General features: G+C 38.2%; 1 protein-coding gene across 3 annotated transcripts; it reads left to right on the top strand.

Annotated features, from left to right (window-relative positions):
• On the top strand, positions 1-22,195 carry LOC146552283 (beta-1,4-galactosyltransferase galt-1-like). Of its 3 annotated transcripts, none has more exons than XM_085258159.1 (5): positions 1-199; positions 18,392-19,027; positions 20,012-20,342; positions 20,425-20,600; positions 20,697-22,194. In XM_085258159.1, the coding sequence occupies exons 1-5, from the start codon at positions 186-188 to the stop codon at positions 20,926-20,928; spliced, it is 1,389 nt and encodes a 462-aa protein (XP_085114285.1). In that variant the 5' UTR covers positions 1-185; the 3' UTR covers positions 20,929-22,194. The 3 variants fall into 3 exon arrangements, with proteins under 3 accessions (XP_085114285.1, XP_085114286.1, XP_085114287.1); XM_085258160.1 differs by lacking the exon at positions 1-199 and adding an exon at positions 3,684-4,135; XM_085258161.1 differs by lacking the exon at positions 1-199 and adding an exon at positions 15,767-15,947 and having other exon boundaries at positions 20,697-22,195.
• Positions 22,196-22,262: the final 67 nt, after the last annotated feature.

Below are 22,262 nucleotides of genomic sequence, written 5' to 3'. Positions count from 1 at the left end.
CATATGTGCCACCTGAGTGGTAAAGCTTGCAATACGATCCTTGTATTGTGCAACCCAAAAGAAACCACCATTTTTGGATTTATTTCTAATGCTTTTGGCTTATTTGCAAACAATATAGATTATTTTTAATTAGTATTATTACTATTATTTGCCTGTTTGCAAGCCATCTTACTCGGAATTTTCAGATGTTCAGATGTCCGTGAGTATTTCCATTCCATTTTCCTGACGCTCCATATTACAGAACAGAGCTTTACTTTTTAAACGTGTGTGTTCTATTTGCATATGTATTTCACTTTACTTCTTAACTGGCTTACAAACAAAAAGCGATGTCCTACATTTGTTAAGAAACTATAATAATAATACTAATATCAATTGCTGTTATTTAAACTGTTATAAATTAGTTGTCTCATAATCTGTGCACCATAGCTCAAGAATATCTCACGAATGGAATAAAGTCTTTTTGATTCAGAACAGTGTAAAACAGAGACACTGAGTTTTGTGTTCATAGCTGTTACAAAACTGGGTTGTTTCAAGATGGGCATGATAAACTCGCTCATCAGGTATTTTTGGTTAGCAGCAATGTATGACACTACCTGGCATCAAAACCTTGGAGAAAAGACGGGGACACTAAGCTGTAGAACATTTTTTTTAAATAATTAATTGAATTGAATTGATATTGAATTGATTGAATTGAATTGATATACCTTTATTAGTCCCACAAGGGGAAATTTCATAAGGCTGCCGACCTATTGCACGCAATGGCGGCACCATCTTACCCTCCGACCAATACATACATTACACAAAACATCACATGGGGAAGACAGGTCAGTGAGGTATAACAATGGAAAATGCACCACATGAGGAAAGATAGGGAGAAAAAAAAAAAACTCCCCCCAGACTGAGCTCCAGCAGGGAGATCAGTTTGAGAACAGGAAAAAAAACACCTCTGCACATAGCGCATGAATAAACTCTTAATACACCAAAGAAACACATGACAAGCAACAGGGGTGGGTAAAGGGTGAGAGACAGCCGAATTAGACAGTACATCCGGGCCTGCGTGCGCTGGTCTCCTTGATCTACCGTCAGCATCAGAAGGGAATAAGCATCGAAGGCGTTTGGAAAGGGAGGGGAGATGAGTGTGTGCATATCAGTGTATATGTATGTGTGTGCGTGTCCAGAGTACTTCCAGCCAACCCAGGTGGCCTTCCATGGAATGGGAAGGAACCAGTGGCGGAGCGGGGGGGGTGGCTTACTGGGCTTAAGCCCGGGTTGTTTTTTCAGAAGCCCGGGGTCTTTTGGAGTGTAATTTTTTCATAGTTACATGCCTGGCTGACAACTGTATAAAGCAAAAAACTACACACACTATTCGAATCACATAGTGCACACTGTGGGAATTTACGACTGTGCGTAAATCCCCCCTAATATTGGTATGATCCGAGCTCAGGCAGTAAGCGGGGCGGGGCAGCTGCTGCCTACGAGTGCGCTGTTGGAGAAACGGAGCTAGGCAGACAGAGGAGAACTGAAGTTTGACCAGGTACCAAAGCAAATCATTCATACTGTACAAATAATGTAAATATGACTGTGTATCACGAAAGATTGATATCAAACTGATAGGTGGGAATCACCATACATCCCACGATACGATATTATCACAATACTTAACGCACGATACGATATTATTGCAATTTTTTAAAATATTTTGCAATATTCAGATTCTGTACATAAAGGTAAAGTTTATCAATATTCATTTTATCTAATAACAAAGTCTCACACTCAGTCTTTCTCTCATTTCAGTCAGTTTTATTGTTTTTTTTTTTGTTTTTGTTTTTTTTTTTTTTTTTTTTTTTCCGCCTGTCCCATTTGGTTCTTTAGCCATCTTTAGTCAGTTTTATTGTTGACAAACTGAACGGTTTGTATTACAGTCTAGTCCAACTTAACTGAATGCAACCATCTGGTACAATTATAACTATTCTGAACTATGCAATTTATGAAAACTATGCAGCCCGTTCAGCAACTGAAGAATTTGAAAGTAAATTAAAACAAAATATAATTTTACATTAAATAAAAAAAGTTTTAAACTTAATTAAAATAAAACATGTCTTAAATGAAAATAAGTAAACTCTGAAGTCAGAGCATGTTCCAGTCCACAAAAACTTTTTTGTAACAAAATATCGATTTCTGCTGTCCCTGTATCGATACATTATTAGAAAACAAAATATCACGATACTACACGGGATCGATTCCCCCCCCCCACCCCTACAAACTGATCACTTCACCAATATTACGTTACTTGCTCTTCAAGTGAATCAACAAATGGCGAAATGAAAAGCCGAACAACAACAATGCTCTTTCTTTAGAGAGTCTTAGCTTACATGTGTGTTTATTTCATATTTTCAGTTGTTTCCCTCCACGGCTAAATAAATCGGTTTCAGTAATTTATGATATACAAGAATGGACATAAGGGGCTTCTTTCAAAGAAAAAACTCAGGTAGTCTATATATTATGCTTTGTATGTTGTTCAGTATATTTCTATGCAAAACAAGAGGAACTTCAATACACAGCAGTATATTCACAATTTAAACCACATATTTACATACACTTATGGAAAACACAAGAGCATTTTTTTACTGTACAACATCAATTTAGAGTGAACTTGTTTTGTTTTGGATAAATAAATATTGAAATATATTTTGAATTAGTTAAATGTCAGAATAAAGAGAAACAGAGCTTTCTATTTTTTATCACTTTCATTAAATTTAGGAGTACATGTACACTAAGTTTATTGTTAATTAATAAGAAACTCCAGACGATTCCATTCTGAGCTGAAGAAGCTTCTGATAGGTTAGTAGAGTCCATGTGAGCAAATTGGTGGCACACCTGTGGACACATATAAGGCAAAACACAGAGCCTGTTTCTTTGACATGGGAAAATCAAGAGATGTCAACCAAAACACCAGGAAACGAATTGTGGAGCTCCATAAGTGTGGCTCAAGTTTGAATACAATTTGGTGCCATTTACAATTAAGAAATACAGATAGTTTCTCTCTTTACTCTTAAAGTTAACAAATATGTTTTTTATATTTATCAATCTAAAAAAAATAAACATTTAGTCTGATTTGATGTTACAATTAAAAAAGTGTTTGTGTTTTGATCTGAAGAGTATGTAAATATCTGGTTTCAACTGTATATTTGATGATTGTCAGCACAAAGAGGGAGAGAGAGGAACAGAGAGGGAGATGGAGAATGAGGACAGAACAGAGAGGGAACAAGAGCAGGTGAGACACACATGTTAGTCAAATGGTCGTTTACCAAAAGTATCACCGTATCATAGGTCCTCATGTATCTCGTACCTAGTGTTTCTTTTTAGGTTTACTATTTTTCAAATTCTACATTTATTAAGTTATGCAGGCTTGTTTGCAAAACAAGGCTAAATAATTATATAAACTTTTCTCAATCTAAATAGTGGACTTTGGTAGAATTAAAAAACAAGTGTAGTGCAGGTCTATGATGATTTTTAGTGCTACTATCATCTAGTTCTGATTCTGGTTCTGTCTTGGTTAAGTCCTAAGTAGTCCTGATTTTGAACTGATGTAGTCCTGTTTTAATTCAGGATCAGTTCTGGGTCTGGTTGAATTGGGGTTTACTCCCTGTGTCTTGATACAGCCCCGATTTTGTTCTGCCTTGCTGCTTAATTAAAAAACTAGTTTAAGGTGTCCTGCATATGTGATATATATTTTTCCCTATATGAAGTCATTCTTTTTTGAACAAAACTCAAACAGAGCCTATTAATCTTTCAGTCGTTTCTAACCCCCCCCCAAAAAAAAAAAAAAAAAAAAAAAATCCCACATGCATACTACCCTTTAGGGCTAAGCCCCAGGTGTTTCAAATGTCTGGCTCTGCCTCTGGAAGGAACAGACTAAACACAGTCGTTATCAGGGTGTTGGGTTTTAGAGAACAGACTGTGAGAGAATGTTCCAGGGAAAAGTAATACAAAAAAACACGAGACTAGGCAAGGACATAAGAGGCTAAGCAGGGAAGCTAAGGGAGAGGAGAAGAGGAGAAAAGTGCGACCACCTTCATCAAGAGCAAGAGCAGAATGCTGAATCCATCGCCATAAAAACTGTTCGCTTCACAAGGTACAACAACGTATTTCCTTCCCCCTCACATTTCATGATTTGTTTCACGAGCTGACACTGAGCCCTCTGCGAGATAACGATGAAAAGTAGGTGGAAATTAATTAAATTCATAGTGAAAGAAACTGCTCGATTTTCCTAGTATTAGTTAGCTTACTTCATTTCTAACAGAAGATTATGTGTTTGTATTTTTTTAAGCCAATTTGTAATTCGTCCATGTACACCCTGTACATATGAACACTAAATAACCGATCTGTCGACCTGGTGCTTCTTCCTCAGGCTTAGCTGTCCGACTCTCCCCATACAGACATTCCCGACCCTGAACCAGTGACACTGAAGTTAATTCTTTCATGTCAACAATGTGTATAATTGCAGGCAGCCCTTTGGGATTTTTTTTCTACCCGGTGTTTTGTAATAACACATCATGATTATAACCAACATAAACAGAGTACTTCTGGAGAAATGTGCATTGCTCTGTGTATATATTGTACACTGGCTATAACTGTTGTGGGTGGGGAAAACTAGTAAGCTAAAACAGATGAAAAACCCTTTGAGTTCCACTAGGTTTTCTTTGAAATTGATATCCAAGGAATTATTTATGTTATATTTGCTAATATTTTGTATCATAAATAAAGGTAATTAAGCACAAAATGTTTTTACACCATTTTATAAATTACATTTATCTTTCCTTAAATCCAAAAAAGCTCACATATATAGTATTTGTATTTGGCGTACCAATCAATGTAATAATAATAATCATAATAATACCACTACAATATTCTAATGTAAAAAAAAGACGTATCTAAGCAGTGTACTGATCCATGTCTCCACAGTGTTATATTTTTAGGTTTGGCATGGTTTCCAACATTAAAGTGGTAATGGCGCCATAACCTGCAGACTTGAGCAGATATTTTTCAGTTGCATGAGTCAAACAGAAAAAGGTGTAGACATGCTTTTTCTGTTTAACTGGTCTCAGTATAACTAGCTTTTCTTGAAACTCTTGCTAGGTTAGAAAAAGACTCTATGCAACCTTTGGTTTTAACAGTGCCCAACCCTACAAAACCATTGTTTGTCTTCCCTGATTGAATTGCTCTTTGGAATTGCATTCCTTGTCTTCAGCCAAGGGTTAGAGCTCGCGTGTGAGGTTGAGGGAGATATGGCACTGTAAACAATTCAACCAGAAACTTGGCCTGAACATTTCCAGTAATGTTAACCTATAACTTTCTTCCACCTGCTGCATGTGGAAAATTGATCCAGCTCTGCTTTGCACCTAAAAGTGACAAAACTAAGACATTTTCATTATTATCATCACTGCTTAAACAACACTTCTCTCTCTCCGACCAGAAATACCAATTTATGTCATGTATTCACACTCATAGGTGTAAGCGTGTCTTTCATTGCATTTATGTTATGTGTTCATATTAATGCTGAGTATATTCATATATTGAATTGATATACCTTTATTAGTCCCACAAGGGTAAGCTGCTTCTTCATTGCATATGTATTTTATAATCAGGTTTAATTCATGTCTCTTTGCACTGAGCTGTGGATTCAAACTATCTCACTTCTGATTATTTCCAAAAATAATTTAACATGTAACAATTTGTGTATGTGTTTTTTATTCATTCATTTAATTATTAGTTTGTGTTTTTCCTTCTCTCTCTCTCTTTTTTTTTTTTTAAATTTACCTTTCTGTTATGATGCTCGGGGCATTTCTAAACCTCCACCAGTTCAGCCCCCATTTTCAAGCCAATTCCCCACACGCTGTCACTCTAACTCGTCTGGGCTTGACCTCTCACTGGTCCTTGTCCTTGTTCCTGTGTGACCTTCAAATCTCCATCTCTCTGTTTCTTCTCTCTTGATCTTTTCAGTCTTTTTTTGTAGGTTAACTCCCAGCATGGCAAATATCACGTCCAGTGCCTTCAAACAGTCATGTCACTGATTAAGTCTCCAGCTCGTAATTCAAAGCTCATGTTCCATCAGTGGTATTCATACATGCTGCTGGACCCTTCAGTGTTATAGGTCAGTTGCACTGTCTTTTGCCTGCTGTTATTTCTTCAAGTACACGGTGTTCTGTCTGTCTTCTGTCTTCATCAGGAGATTGACTGTCCTTTAAGCTTCTTCTCAGGATAAGGACAGAATGAAAGGTCAAGCTGTAAAAATTTTAAGCCAAAGGCTGGCCTGTTTGTCATCCCAATTCTGTTAATCTATCATTTTGCCGCTGTACTCATGTTTTGAGGTTGAGTAAGTCCATGGGCACCTGTATTAACACACTAAAACACTTATTTAATATCATTTTCATTACTATTTCTTAAGACATTCATTCTCTTCCTCCACCTAGATTTTAACAAGTCTCTCTCTCTCTCTGGTTCCACACTACACAGTTCCTTTTATGGGCATGCAAAGTTGTTCACTTCCTGCCAGACACACACACTGCACCACACACCCTCATATTTTTATCTGTTTCTCTCTTTTCCTGTTTCTCAAGGGCGTAGATTTGGTTTTGGCATTGGTGGGGACGGATGATTCAGCCACCGAACCCTGCCCTGTTTCGTTTTTTTTTTTTTTTTTTTTTTTGTCTTTGCTTCTTGATAAAAAAAAAAAAAAGAGAGAGAGAGAGAGAGAGAAACATACTTGCTTACATATGCTATTCTACATGCTTTTAAACCATTTAAAATTACAATTCATAGTTTTATATGTGAATTATATAATGTTATATTACTATTAAACAAATGACTAAGTATTTTAGACTTTAGTTTACTTCAGCCATAATCCATATAAATCAGGTTTCATACAAGAATAAAAACAGCTGAGGCTTCCGCTTCCGGCCGATGAAGTAAGTAGCAGCGAAAGGCAGCTCCGCTAAGATTTTTGATTATCCAAACCTCCTGGGACACATATTGACTTTGATTTGGACCAAGATTCAACTGTACAAACTCCTCCTGACCAAAGCGAGTCATGAAGAGTAGTCAGAAATACACGCAAAAAACTTTGTCGTCAGCTTCTGCTACATCTGGCGGCGAAGAGCCACAACACGACATGGCGGACGAGAACTCGCCAATCTCCGTGAGGATCCTTCGGAGCGAATTGCAAGCCTACCGAGACGGTATGATGAACGATGTTAAGACGCAGATAGATAATATGCATGAAAACTTACGTGAGGACATTTCCTCGCTAAGAGAAGAAGCTAAAGCAGACACCAATAAGCTTCGACATGAGCTATCACAGAAAATAGAGGCACTGCACGAAACTCATGCAGAAACAACAAGTATACAGAAGGACATGGAGCGGGCCCTCTGCGACACTACAGACGGGTTAACAGCCTTGGAGAAAGATCACGAAACCCTAAAGAAAGATTACAACAAGCTACACGACAAATGCCTGGATTTAGAAAATAGAAGCCGCAGAAACAATCTGCGTGTGGTGGGCATTAATGAGGACGCAGAGGGGGGAAACCCCAGCCGTTTCATGGCAGAATTTTTCTCAGAAGTGCTCGGGAAAGAAAATGATGATTCGCTTATCATGATAGGCCGAGCCCACAGAACCCTCGCCCCGAAACCACGGACAGGGGAGCACCCAAGAGCCATGATAGTCTGCCTGCACTACTACACCGACAGAGAGAAGATTTTACGATTGTCCAGGGAAAAAGGCCGCCTCTTCTACAAAGGATCACCTGTACACATCTTCCCGGACATGAATCCTGAGGTCAGCAAACTTCGAGCGTCATTCAACCCCGTGAAAGGGAAACTACGGAATGCTGGCGTCCCGTACAGTCTGTACTACCCCGCCAAGCTGACTATAACGGTGAACAACGCTAAGCACTCATTCACAGATCCGCGCGAAGCAGAGAAGTTCGTCAGTACCCACGTCCAGAGCCCAGCCACATCTACCGCTTAGCCACATCTTTACAAACATGACCCAGGAGGGAATAGTATATAATAATAGACAATCTTAAGGAGTTTAGTGGTGAATCTGATGTCTACAGCCTGTAAAAAGCTGGACAAAAATTGTTTTTCTTTTCTTTTCTTTTCTTTGCAAATGAAGAAAGGGTTCCGGTTTGAGTTCATGAGGTTGTTCTTTAGTTTGGTTCAAGAAAGTTGTGAATTTCAGAGGATCACTTTTAGAAAGCTCAGAGTAAGATCCATCAACCACTCAGTAACAGTTAATAACTATTGGTACCTCTACTGAGAGAGCACCACAAAATCTTGTCAACTTTGTAACATGGAACTGTAAGGGACTCAGGGGACCAGTGAAACGAGGAAACATTTTAGCTCACTTAAAAAAAGTAAACGCGGATATAATCTTTTTGCAAGAAACGCATCTAAAAGTACACGATCACAACAGATTACGATGCAAATGGATAGAACAAATATTTCACTCTACGTTTAATGCTGATCAAAAAATCAGTACCATTTACAGCAGCAAAAATACTACCAGACACTCAGGGTAGGTATGTTATTGTAACTGGCAAACTTTATGGTCATTTAGTTATGTTAGTGAATATTTACGCTCCGAATGTGGATGATGAGCAATTTATACGGTCGATAATATCAAAGCTTCCGGATATCGATACTCATCAATTAATCATAGGAGGTGATTTTAACTTTGTGTTAAATACTAACCTTGATAGATCATCGAGTAAACCTGCCAAAATATCTAAATCGGCAAAAGCCGTCCAGGAATTTATGGGAAACTATGGAATAATTGATCCGTGGAGAGTTCAGAATCCTAATGTGCGACAATATTCATTCTATTCTCCGGTCCACCAGACATATACCAGGATAGACTTTTTTTTTTTATTCGATTCTAAATTTCTACCATCAGTAAAGCACTGTGAATATGGCACAATAATGTTGTCGGATCACAGCCCCCTCCTTTTGCAACTAGCCCTCGGGTTCAATCACACAACAAAGATATGGAGATTTGATAATAGTTTATTATCAAATAAACAGGGGGTAGAAGACATTAAGAACCAAATTGATTTCTACCTGTCAATTAACAACACTCCAGATATTACCAAGTCTACCTTGTGGGAAGCAATAAAAGCGTACATTCGGGGGCAGTTAATGTCGCGGAAGAGTCTAATGAATAAACAACGAAGAGAAGAAGAGAGACGTATAAAAGACAAGATACAGGAAGTAGATAGACAACACACAGCGTGGACAAGAAGAAACTGTCCCTGCAAGCTGATTTAGAATTGATGTATACCGCAAGAACAGTCAAGCTTCTAACCAGGGCAAAATATAAATATTATGAACAGGGGGAAAGGATGGGTAAAGTTCTAGCACAACAAATCAAGAGACAAGCAGCAACAAGATTGATCACAGAAATTCGCACCATTACGGGACAAATAACGAGGGACCCAAAGGAGATAAATAGTATATTCAGAAGTTTCTATGTAGACTTATACGCCTCGGAATCAAAAAAAGAACCCCGCACTATTTGAGATGTTCTTTAACAAGTTTAGTGTACCTGTGATCAACCCAGATAAAGTAGAACAACTCGAAAAATCCATAACTATACAAGAGATACAGCAAGCAATAGATAATTTACAGAACTCCAAAGCTCCGGTTCCAGACGGTTATACTTCGGAATTTTACAAGGCCTCTAAAGACCATATCTCACCCCTGTTACTAGAAGTATATAATGAGGCACTGGACAAAAAAGCTCTACTGCCGACTTTATATCAGGCAAGCATCTCTTTGATCTATAAAAAAGAAAAAGATCCTTTAGACCCGGCTTCATATAGACCGATCAGCTTAATTAATGTAGATAATAAGATACTTGCAAAGATTTTGGCAACACGCCTGAAAACTGTTCTGCCAACAATTATATCTCAGGACCAAACAGGATTCATTAAAGACAGGCAGCTGTTTTTTAATATTAGAAGACTTTTAAACATTATCTATACGCAAGACAAGCATAATCCTAATCCTGAAATTTTGCTTTCTTTGGACGCGGAGAAGGCCTTCGACAGGGTCGAGTGGGATTATCTCTTCTCGACCCTGTCGAGGTTCGGATTTGGCCCTAAATTTATTTCTCTGGTTAAACTACTATACATCCAACCAAAAGTGTCAGTACAAACAAATAATGTCCACTCCGACTATTTCGATCTGAATCGTTCAACAAGACAAGGCTGTCCTCTTTCACCTCTGCTTTTCGCGTTGGCTATTGAACCTTTAGCTCTTCTACTGCGCTCAACAGACGAATATACAGGGATCAGAAGGGGAAAAGCAGAACATAAAGTCTCGCTTTATGCAGATGATTTACTACTGTATATTTCTAACCCTGCAAAATCAGTCCCAGTCATCATGGAGATTTTGCAGAATTTTGGAGAAGTGTCAGGATACAAATTGAATTTATCTAAAAGTGTGCTATTCCCAGTCAACTCTAAAGCAATAGGTAACCCAAGTTGTTTCAATACCTTGCCATTTCGGGTTTCTAATCAGTTCCAATATCTTGGAATAAATATCACTCAGGATTATTATGGTTTATTTAAACACAATCTCTCTAAACTATATGATGAAACCAAAAATAACATAGACAAATGGATTAATCTACCAATTTCACTAGCAGGGAGGATAAACATTGTTAGAATGAATATTCTTCCCAAATTCTTATTTTTATTTCAGTGTATCCCTATTGTGATTAATAAAGCCTTTTTTAATAAATTAGACTCCTTAATATCCTATTTCATATGGAACAGAAAGAATCCAAGGATCAAGAAAAGCTACCTACAGAGACCGACATGTCAGGGAGGGATGGGGTTACCATGCTTCCGTCTGTATTATTGGTCATGTAATGTTCGTTCCATGTTGTTTTGGTTGCGGACTAAGGGGGCCGACTGGACAACGAGGGAGAATGAAGGCTGCTACCCCTCCTCATTAGGAGCTATGATCTATTCAGCTCTCCCTATCCCTAAACATGACTTTAAAAATCCTGTAGTCTCTCATACAATTAAAATCTGGACACAGATAAGGAAACATTTCGGGTGGAAGGAAGCTTCCATACTAACTCCACTCATGAATAACGCATCATTCACACCATCACTTTCAAACATTTCATTTCTCCAATGGAACCACAAGGGGCTGCACTCAATAAAGGATTTATTCATCAACAAGGTTTTTTCCCACATTCCGGCAACTGCAAGAAAAATTTGACTTGCACAGTAATGACTTTTTCAAATACTTACAGATCAGAAGCTTTGTAAGGAAGCTTTTTCCATCTTTTCCAGGTCGGCCCCCAGACTCTGCCTTAGATAACTTATTTCAGTTTGATCCACTCAAGAAAGGACTAATAACAAAAATTCACAACGCTTTGTCACAACTGGAGGGACCTGTCACACTTGACTATCTGAAAGAGGCCTGGCAGTGTGACCTTGGTACGAGAATTACAGACAATCAATGGACAAAAGCCCAGGAAAATGTACACTCTTCCTCTGTTTGCATTAGTCATGGACTCTTACAGTTTAAAGTGCTACATAGACTCCATTTATCAAAGTTGATACTGTCAAAAATGTTCCCCAACGTAAACTCGTCGTGCGAAAGATGTAAACAGCAACCTGCTTCACTGGCGCATATGTTTTGGAATTGTCCCTGTATAACAACATATTGGAATAATGTCTTTCATATCTTGTCTAAAATTCTAAAAAAACCACTTAAGCCAGACCCAATCTGTGCTTTATTTGGAGTGAAGCCGGTTGTTGTAGACCTATCAGCCACCCAAAATAATGTGATACGTTTTGTGACGCTGCTGGCACGCCGTTTGATTCTACTAAATTGGAAACAAAAGGTGCCTCCTACCACATCAGCGTTAATACAAGATGTATTGAGACACTTGCAGCTCGAAAGAATTAAACTCCTACTAAAGGGGAGGTTGGAGGAATTCCATTCAACCTGGCAACCTTTTATAGATTTCTTCAATACTGTACAGATATAAATGGTCACTCAGCCTCATTGTTAGTTCGATAAATAGCATCCTCTGTCCAACGTTATTTGTTGTTGCCTTTTTTTTTTTCCTTTTTACTTTGTTTAATTTCTATTGTATATATGTAATCATTTCTATTTGAATCTTAGTTGCCTTTATGATAAAGAACACTGGAAAACCAAATAAAAAGATTTGAGAAAAAAAAAAGAATAAAAACAGCTTCAAATAGAGTCATGACAATAAAAGAATATGACTTTAAGGACTTAACAACAATACTTCAGTTACACCAACATCTCTGACACATTAGCACTAAGGGAACACTGAATGACCTGGTGGATTTTGTCCATAAAACTACTCATCTAAGATTACCACAAAGTAAAAGATCTCTCGGCAAAATTATGCAACATTTTAGGCACTACTGCCCCGATCAAGTCAGTGAGCTGGGATTTCTTATTCTAAACATGAACTACTGTTACAGCAACAGACACGGACTACTGGTGCCCCACACTACAACCAATGTCCACTATGTGAAGGAGCCAAACACATGCCTGCTCCTCTCGTTAACTGAGATAAACTGCTGACATATTTGTTTTACATCTATACTGTCCAGTCTCTCCTGGGTGACATATGGCAACACGTTATTCATAGTTACATACAATTTTAGACTGATGTGGGCCAACGCCTAAAACGAGTTTGCTGTTCTCATCGGCTTAGATATTTGAAGTTTACTCAGCTACATTCTCGCCTGAAAATATGTTAAACGTTTATTTTGCGACCCAGAAAGCGTAATAAGAGTAATACTAAAACTAAGTAGCTGCAGTAGTAGTAGCCATTGTTGGAAACTGGAATTGGCTGGGCCAATCTGGGATATGGTTTTTCAATTTTGTTGTCCGGGTGGAAAAACGGGAGAAATTCGGGAGAATGGTGGCTCCGGGAGATTATCGGGAGGGGCACTGAAATTCAGGATTCTCCCGGAAAAATCGGGAGGGTTGGCATGTATGCCCTAACATAGCCTGTAACGTTATTGTGACGGACACATTTCATGAGTGAACTTGACTTTAAGTGACTTACAGGTTTCTTTGAAAAATACTTTCTTATATCCAGGTTCTTCCTTTTTTGCTTCCGTCCTCCTCTCCTCCCTGCAGGTCCTCGCCGCTGCTAAAATTAAACAGAGCTCCCTGAAAGGCACAGCCAATCCCATTGGCCATATTTGTCACATGAGAACTCCAGTAGAGAAGTAATTTAACTCTTTCTGCACCGCTGGGTGAATGAGACGTAGACAGATCGTTTTTTTCTTTCTATTGGTTTTGTTTTTCTTTACTCGAAGAGATCAAATTATTGGTGGGGACAATTCAATAATCGCTGGATATTGGTGGGGACATGTCCCTGCCGTCCATGCCAAATCTACGCCCTTGGGTAAATGCATAGTTATAACTTAGAAATTACCACATTATTACGTTCTTATTTCCCCCTTGTTTCCCTACTATAACTTCTTTTTTACTGATCTGTAATAGAAAGCGCTACCAGAATATTTTCCTATAGTGTTTGGAAATATACACAGCTCCTACATGAATCGTAATTATCTTTTGTCTTTGTTATACACACTTAAACATTAAATGTTACTGGTGGAAAACAGTAAAAGTAAAAGTAATCATTTGGTTTAAATAGCTCTAAACCTAAAATAATCTTTTGCTGTAGTTATAGGTTATAGGGTAGAACTGGACAACCAGAGGAATACATTTTCATCCATTCTTTCCTTGTTCCCTGAACTTCGTCGTCCCACACACACACTTTTCTCTCAGACTTCCTCTGTTCACCCACTCTGCTATGAACCCACGTAGTGTTATTATTACTTATTTATTTTCTACAAATCACACAGAATCACTCAAATCCACTACCCACAACGTTCACACACTTAGAATCACCCAAAACATGCTTGTGATAGACTATTTTCGTCAAACCTGCTGTTTAGAATCAGAAAGAGGAAGTAGACCGCACCCTGTTAAGTGCATATACGACCTCAAACTGAAAGAAAAACAATTAAAACCTCTAATAAATTTTCACATTACACACCAGCAGGTTCAGCGATGTTCACAACAATATATTTATAGAATCACCAAAGATTAAAGGATTTCACAACATGCACACTTTCATTTCAACACACTCTCAGCATGCTTTCAGCCTTTAAATCACTGTTAAATTGCAAAGTTCTTTGAAATGCCAAAAATACTTATTTTATATTACAAAGACATCTTATAATTTTACAACAAACATACGGATCCCTGACATACTCAACACAAGAACCAAACCAATTTTGACAAATTTAACAAGCGTCCAACGCTAGGTCCAACCTTTTTGTGATCAATTAACCAGTATCAGTTCCAAACTGTGCCTGGCCCAATTTCTAAACACCCTATTTGAATTTTTAAAAGCGTCCAATGCCCGAGGTCCAACCTCTGCTGCCCAAAAAAGTGCAGATACCGTTCTAAACAGCAAAGTGATCCAATCACTGGCTATTTTAAACCAAGGCCCCAAGTCTTGGCAGGTGCCACCTGGAGTAATCCTCCTAGAGGGTCTTTTTACACGTCTGTAAAAAGCGGGAGGTCTCCACCTCTGAGCTTGTGCACTTCTTAGAAGTCCCAGACTTTCGTTCTACAGTAATTTTATTATACTTTGAAACAACAACCAAAAGTCCACCAGAACTATTTGACCGATGCAGGTCCAACCTTATGATCAATAGGGACTCAAACCCATAAAAATTTATTAATTTAAATTTATTAATTTCCAGAGCTATCACTGACTCCACACACCAAGTTTTACCACGATCAGACCAAAATTCAAATTTGGGCCCACGTGGATTTTGGCATTGCAATGTCTGATTGGTTGAAGTGACGTGAACGTGGCATCATTACTTTGATTCTATTGGCTAAAACGATTAAAAAGAGGTGTCAATCATGCAAATTGACCAAAAGAAACCAAAGTTACAGCCCTCGGAGTTTAAAGGGCCAGAGACCAATTAAACGCTTCATGCACACTGCAGAAAAGGGCCATTACCATGTAAATGTGTGGTTAATTCTTCAAAAATGTATTTTTTTAAAAAGAGCATTTTTAGGCCTGTTAATAAAATGTATTAATTTTTGCTCTTTAATACCTAAAAAATTCATGGTGTCCAATTATGTGCCAAAATTGGACATTTTTGTACAACATCTGGATATTCATGTATTGACAGGGCTGTAATTTTTCACTGTTTCACTTTAGAAACAGTAGAAACAAATCTTTGCACAGATGATGTTTATATGTTGGTTACTGAAATCCTGGAACCAAATGTGATCTGAGGCATATTTTTAAAAGGTTTATATGCTAAAAATTAAAAAAAATATTAGGCGAGGATAAAATATACATTTTCTATGTTCCAGTCTCAGTAACTTTGACACAGTAATATCTGCTTCAATATTTACACCTCTGATGAAATCTCACAAGTGTTAGCTTTATTTTGATACCAAGATTGTATGGACAGAGTTTGTAATTGCAGAGAAATAATCAATTAAATTTGGGCATTACATTTTCGAGCAGGAAGCTCAGAAACCCCCTTGGGGCTTAAGAGGTTAAAAATATATATTTAAATCCCAACAGTTGTTTCAAGATGGGCATGATAAACTCACTCATCAGGAAGGTATTTTTGGTTAGCAGCAATGTATGACACTACCTGGCATCAAAACCTTGGAGAAAAGACGGGGACACTAAGCTGTAGAACTTTTTTTTTTTTTAAATAATTAATCCATCGGCATAAAAACTGTTTGCTTCACGAGGTACAACAACTTATTTCCTTCCCCCTCACATTTCATGATTTGGTTTGGTCCACGAGCTGACACTGAGCCCTCTGCGAGAGGTAGGTGGAAATTAATTCAACTCATAGTGAAAGAAACTGCTCGATTTTCCTAGTATTAGTTAGCTTACTTGATTTCTAACAGAAGATTATGTGTTTGTATTTTTTTAAGCCAATTTGTAATTTGTCCATGTACACCCTGTACATATGAACACTAAATAACCGATCTGCCGACCTGGTGCTTCTTCCTCAGGCTTAGCTGTCCGACTCTCCAGTGTGTGTGTGAATGGGTGGATTACTGAATATGTAAAGAGCTTTGGGGTTCTTAGGGACTGGTAAAGCGCTATACGAATACAGGCCATTTACCATTTTTAGTTAACATACTTGTTTTGATTTAGCCATATCAAATATGTATTATGTAATAGGCAAGCATGTACTATCCTGGATTTGTTTATGTTTTGCACTTTTACAGATAACATAACATCTTGGTTTAAATCAATTCTGACAAGTTTAAGTTACTGGTTAATCTGAGGTCACAGGAAGAGACCAGGTGAACAAGGGGGAGAATCCTAATTTAACAAAGCTGATTTTAGAGTGTTTATGAAGAAATGAATGTATCGTTGTAATATGTATTGATTACACAGCATAGCTTTTATTGCTTAGAAGGAGTAGCAGTATAGAATTGAGTAGGGAAATGTTTGCCTTACCTACCTAATGGAATAGTCCAGGGGTGAGATTGTTTGGTTAAGTGGACTATTTAAGCAGACGAATGCAGGTGTTTGAGGAGAAAGGAGCAGGTCAGTGTAGCTGAATGCATGTGAGCTTATTTGCTGTTGATTTAAGTTCAGTTATGTTTATTTGAACTGAGTTAACTATGGAGTTGAGTTTCTTATTTCTTTTTGTCAATATTGTTTGGTCACAAAAATGGTAAATAAATCGCTCACTACACTGGACAGGATCTGTCTCCTGCCCTTCTTTAGCCACTTAGGTCAAGTTCTACCACAGGGTCCCTTGATTTTGTAAAGGAGCGTCTAGTATGGGTTGTCTACAGAAAACTGAAGGGGGATTCAAAATGGAAGTTAAAGTGAATCTTATTGATATTTGGTGCTGCAAAAGAACTCAATAAGTCAAACAATATCAGGTCATATTCCATTTTCTTAAACTAACTTGTTTAATAGGATTTACGTTTTTTCTTTCTTTCTTCAAGGACACTCTTTAGCTCTATAATGTTGTGGTTTACATGTTTTGTAAAAAAGTTAACTTTTGTGTAAAAATCTGCCAAATCAATTATATGGTGAACTTGCAAATAAAGAAATGGGTATCTTGATGCATGCTCAATCATCCAGGTAAGTTTATCCCAAAAGGTTGATTCTGTTGATCTGGACGTAGTGCTTTCAGTGGGAGAATCGTCACTCATCCAAGTGACTTCTTTAGTCTCAGCTGACTGCAGGTTTCCCCAACCTTATAAACAGTACATTTGCACAATGACTGAAACTAGTCCACTGAATGAACAATAAGCTGTGAGGTCAGTTCCTTGATCATTAATATGCAAATTGTCATGACCATTGATCAACTAGCACTAATCAAAGCCCATTGATTAATGACCATTCAGTGGGCTGTGCTGGTCAAATGAGTGCCAGTGATACATTGGGCAATAATTTTTACCATCTGGTTTAGTGTTATTTAACCATCTGTGGTAAAATTGTTGTACTACACTGATATGCCGTTGGTGAGAATGCTCTCAATAGTACAGTGGTTGACATTGACTAGTATCCTGGGACACAGGTGAGCTTTCTAAAGGCCTTTTTTAATGGGAGAACAATCAGGCAGAATTCAGTTATTACATAAAATGAGCCTGGAGTTTGGGTCTTTACATCTATCAAGAATATTTCAGTAAAGACACCTGCCATCTGCCAGAGGTTTCTTCCTGTTAAAAGGGAGTTTTTCCTTCCCACTGTCGCCAAAGTGCTTGATCATAGGGGGTCATATGATTGTTGGGCTTTTCTCTGCATCTACTGTACAATATAAAGCGCCTTGAGGCGACTTTTGTTGTGATTTGGCGCTATATAAATAAAATTGAATTGAATTGAATTAACGGGGGTGACGCGATTTCACTGGTATGCATGAATTAATTAAACAGTCCAATAACTCCAGCAGTACTTATCTAGTCCTTTTGGTCTTTATTCCAACATCATTTTAACATAACAGCGCAGTGGTCATAAACTGTGTGCCTTCTTACGATTAACAACACACCTGATGCTGATTATGTGCGTCTACCTTAAATACCTTTACATGAACCAACCATACGAAAACAAAAAAAGGTGACCTTTAGCGGCAACATAAGGTATTAACCCAAAAATGGCTCCTACAACATCAAAGTGGCTACTTAAATGAAATATAAAGTTTGAAAACAGGTTTGTTGATGTTCCACAAACATCGCAGCAAGAAAATTTCTAAGGAATTTTTACATTTCTCTTTGTAATTGTGATTCTACACCTTCTCCTCAGGTTGGAAATTAGCTTCATCTGCGCTGGCTGGATGGATGCAGCAACATCTCTCAAAAAGAAGCTGGCTCTCCTCTTGATTGTTGCATTAATCTTCATTCTTCTATTCAATGTGAATATGCCAAACAACAACAACAAATCCATCCCAAAACCATCTGGGCCTGCGGGTGTTTGCTCCTTGGGAGTATCTGAGCAGACCATCACCCCGCTCAAAAATACCAAGCACTTACTGGTGTCAGCATACGTGGACCAGAGAGTGAAGGATTTGGATATACGCATCATTGGCATATTTAAGAGAGACTCCATACAGCCCCTTCACTGCGTTTTTTGCTGCACAAATGTTTTAAGTAAAACCACTCCAGCAACAATTTTACAACATTCTGATCACTTTGGTTTTCCCTTCGCCACTACGGACGTCATGTGTCAGATTCCTCAGAACTGCAAAGCTACACGTGTCACTCTCTTGACTACACCAGACAAAGAAAGTGCATCTGACTCTACCTGGCTTCCTATAAGAAACCAAAAGAGCAACAGGCAAAAGGAAGAAAACATGAAGTTTGACTTCACAGTCTGCATCTCTAATCTGTTTGGCGACTACAACAATGTGCTTCAGTTTGCAGAGACTCTGGAAATGTACAGGTGAGTACAGTAACAGCACTACAAGCTACAGAGTGAAACCTATGCAGCAAAACCTCTGTGTAACGGTTGCTGTTAATTGTAAAGCTCCTGGATTTCTTCAGTGGTGTTTCTACTTCTGTATTCAAGAGCGGAGGATAACGTTGGCTTGACTTCAGAGTCTTTGACATTCTCACCAAAGTGAATATTTCCAGTATTAGAAGTTTTGAAATGTAGCAGGTGCTGATAGATATTTAAATGTGCATCTGCACATGTAAGTGTGGAGCATAGACTGTATAAAAACGATGGAGTTTTCCCCACCCATGTTTTTTTTTTCTTTTTCTTTTTGTGCTGCCAGCATTAATCTCGTTAAAATGACGTTAACGCCATACCCACATTAATGGGGCAAATCTCCATTAGCCAGTTAACGTGGCTCACCCCGTGCGTGGGGCTGCATGGTGTCAACGTGTTAGCGTGGTTAGCTTGTTAACACGTTAGCGCTGTCCAGGCTCTCCTGACTAATGGAGATTTGCCCCATTAATGTGGGTATGGCGTTAACGTCATTTTAACGAGATTAACGCTGACAGCACAACTTTCTTTATTTTTGTTTTGTTTTTTGTTTGTCTTTTTTATCCAAATGTGGCCACATTTGACTGAGGCCACACAAAACATCCTAACCCCTAAATCTACCAGTAGCTAAACCATCCATAAAGGAGGGTTTAGATACTGTATCATGTATCAGGATATAGACTTCCTTATAATGTTGTGTAAATGTTTTCCTTTCGAAGCTGGCCCCTAAACCTAACTGGCTTTTCTGTGGCTTTAAAGTCAAATGTCGTCTCAAACAAAAAATCTCTGCATTTCCAGTTATTTGTTATATGTATACTTCTTAACTCCTCTGTGTAATATGAATGCATTTTTGTAAGCTAAATGCAATAAATAACAAAGGCATGAGCAAACTAATGAAATATATAAATGTAAGCCTTTAAACCTGTTACTTTGTCCCAGGTTGCTGGGTGTGAACAGAGTGGTGATCTATAACACCAGCTGTGGTCCAGAGCTCGACCGCCTGTTGCAGAATTATAGCCAGGAGGGCTTTGTGGAAATGGTTCCTTGGCCCATTGACAAGCATCTGAATCCATCTCGTGGCTGGCTTCACTCAGAGCACGGAGGAGACGTGCACTACTTTGGCCAGCTGACCACACTTAATGAGTGCATTTACAGATCAATGGAGCGTTCCCGCTACGTCCTGTTAAATGACATTGATGAGATTATAATGCCATACCAGCACAAAGATCTGATGTCTTTGATGAACACGCTCCAAAATCAGAATCCAAATGTAACATTTTTTTCTAAGCATTTCTAAATCTATTTTCAAATTTCCTTCCTGCACCTGTCAAACCTAAACTGTTCTTCTACAGACAGGAGTATTTCTCATTGAGAACCACACCTATCCCAAGAAGACTTTTAATCAAAATAAATGGGGACCCCTGCCTGAATGGAATGGGGTGCCAGGCTTTGATATTATGGTGCATATCTACAGAGAGGAGCCTAACAGAAATATTTACCATCCACACAAGTTAATAGTTCAGCCAAGGTGGGTTATAATGGGAAAAATGGTTGAGTGTTCGGCACTAGCATTCATTTAACCCTGAGGCATTGTGTGATTGTCCATGTATTTATGCACCTACAGAGCAGTGCAGCAGACCTCAGTGCATGATGTGCTTATGATGTCTGCAACAAAGTTCAAGGTTCCACCAGACGTCTGTCGGATCATTCACTCGCCAATCAGGACTCCGACCGATCCACCACTTGATCGGCTTCATGTGGACACTCGACTGTGGGACTTTAAAGACAAACTGCTCCCCAATGTGATCAAGGTGCTGCGGAGAGCAGAACTGCTGAGATCACAGACGCAAAACTGATAGATGATGGACAGAAACACAAATACTGAAGTTTTAGGAGAAAAAAGCTGGTCAACAAAACACAGGCTGACCTACAGGGGTGGCATGTGCCAGCCTGAAATAATGTCTTTCCATCCCAAGTCCACTCTATTTTTGCTTATCACAATGCTGCATATTAAAATTAGCCATCATTAACACTCTGAGTCTGGCTACAAGTAACATTAAATATAAGTTCTAAAACTGAATGTATTGCATAGCATTACCTCCCTGCATCACTAAAAACAATGTTTCAACCCATAAAGCAAACGGTTTTATTTCTTGTTGTCAGTAGCGACCAATGCTTATGATTGTGCCAGAGCACACAATCATCAGCATTTCAACACATTGGCTATTTTCCGATTTCAACACAGGTGGTTGATTGCTCCACTCTAGAACTGGAATGAAGGCGAGTGTTATTAACCCTCTGGGTTGACGGACAGCCACACCTTCAAATCACATGACCAATTTAAGCTGATATAGCTACAAGCTGCAGTCACGCATCTTCTAGCATCAGGGTCTCTATTTCGGCTTGTGTTGAAAGTCCAGACTTCAAACTATATGTCAGTTTTTATATTTTATTGATAAGCCACAATGACCGGAGTTATGATAAGAAAAGAAATTAATTAAATTAAAAAAAAAAAGATGCGATGGATGGATGGATGGATGGATGGATGGATGGAAAAAAGAATACTATCGTCACGTTTTGTGTGAAAAGAAACGGTAAAAATGGCATTTGGACAGCGCAAATAAGGGAAAAAATGCCACCCTTTCCTATTGGTGGAATAGTGTACCATGTCCACTGATAAAAATGATATGACAACACGTGGGATTTGGTGATTTAGGAACAGGGAAAATTTGGGGGAGTGGTGTGGCTAAAGAGAGAGCGATATCGACTAATTTTAGTTTTTAGTTTTAGTTTTTAGTATTCGTGGTGGTTGCAATTTTAGGTAAATGGTTGTATTAACTTAATTGTTTCCAAAGTTTGTACACAGGTTTTTAAAATTTACACTTTATATTTGCATTTCAGGTTATGAAAATAATTCACTAAACGTGTTTGTGGTTTTTACAGTAAACTTTTTCCGTACTCGGTTTTTATCAGGGTTTTGTGTGTGTGTGTGATTTCAGATATTTTATAGATATATGTTTTATATCTATTTTAACCACATATAATCAGTGTTGGGAAGGTTACTTTTAAAATGTATTCCATTACAGAATACAGAATACATGCCCCCCAAAATGTAATCTGTAACGTATTCGGTTATGACAGTAACGTATTCTGAATACTTTGGATTACTTAATATATTATTATGCTTTTT

This window comes from Mchenga conophoros, linkage group LG19 (assembly GCF_057382185.1).
Source record: "Mchenga conophoros isolate Kocher_MC1m ecotype Shallow Benthic linkage group LG19, M_conophoros_male_GT1.1, whole genome shotgun sequence".
Classification (NCBI taxonomy): domain Eukaryota; kingdom Metazoa; phylum Chordata; class Actinopteri; order Cichliformes; family Cichlidae; genus Mchenga; species Mchenga conophoros.
Note: the sequence above shows the minus strand (reverse complement) of the source record. Positions and strands in the feature narration are given on the sequence as shown.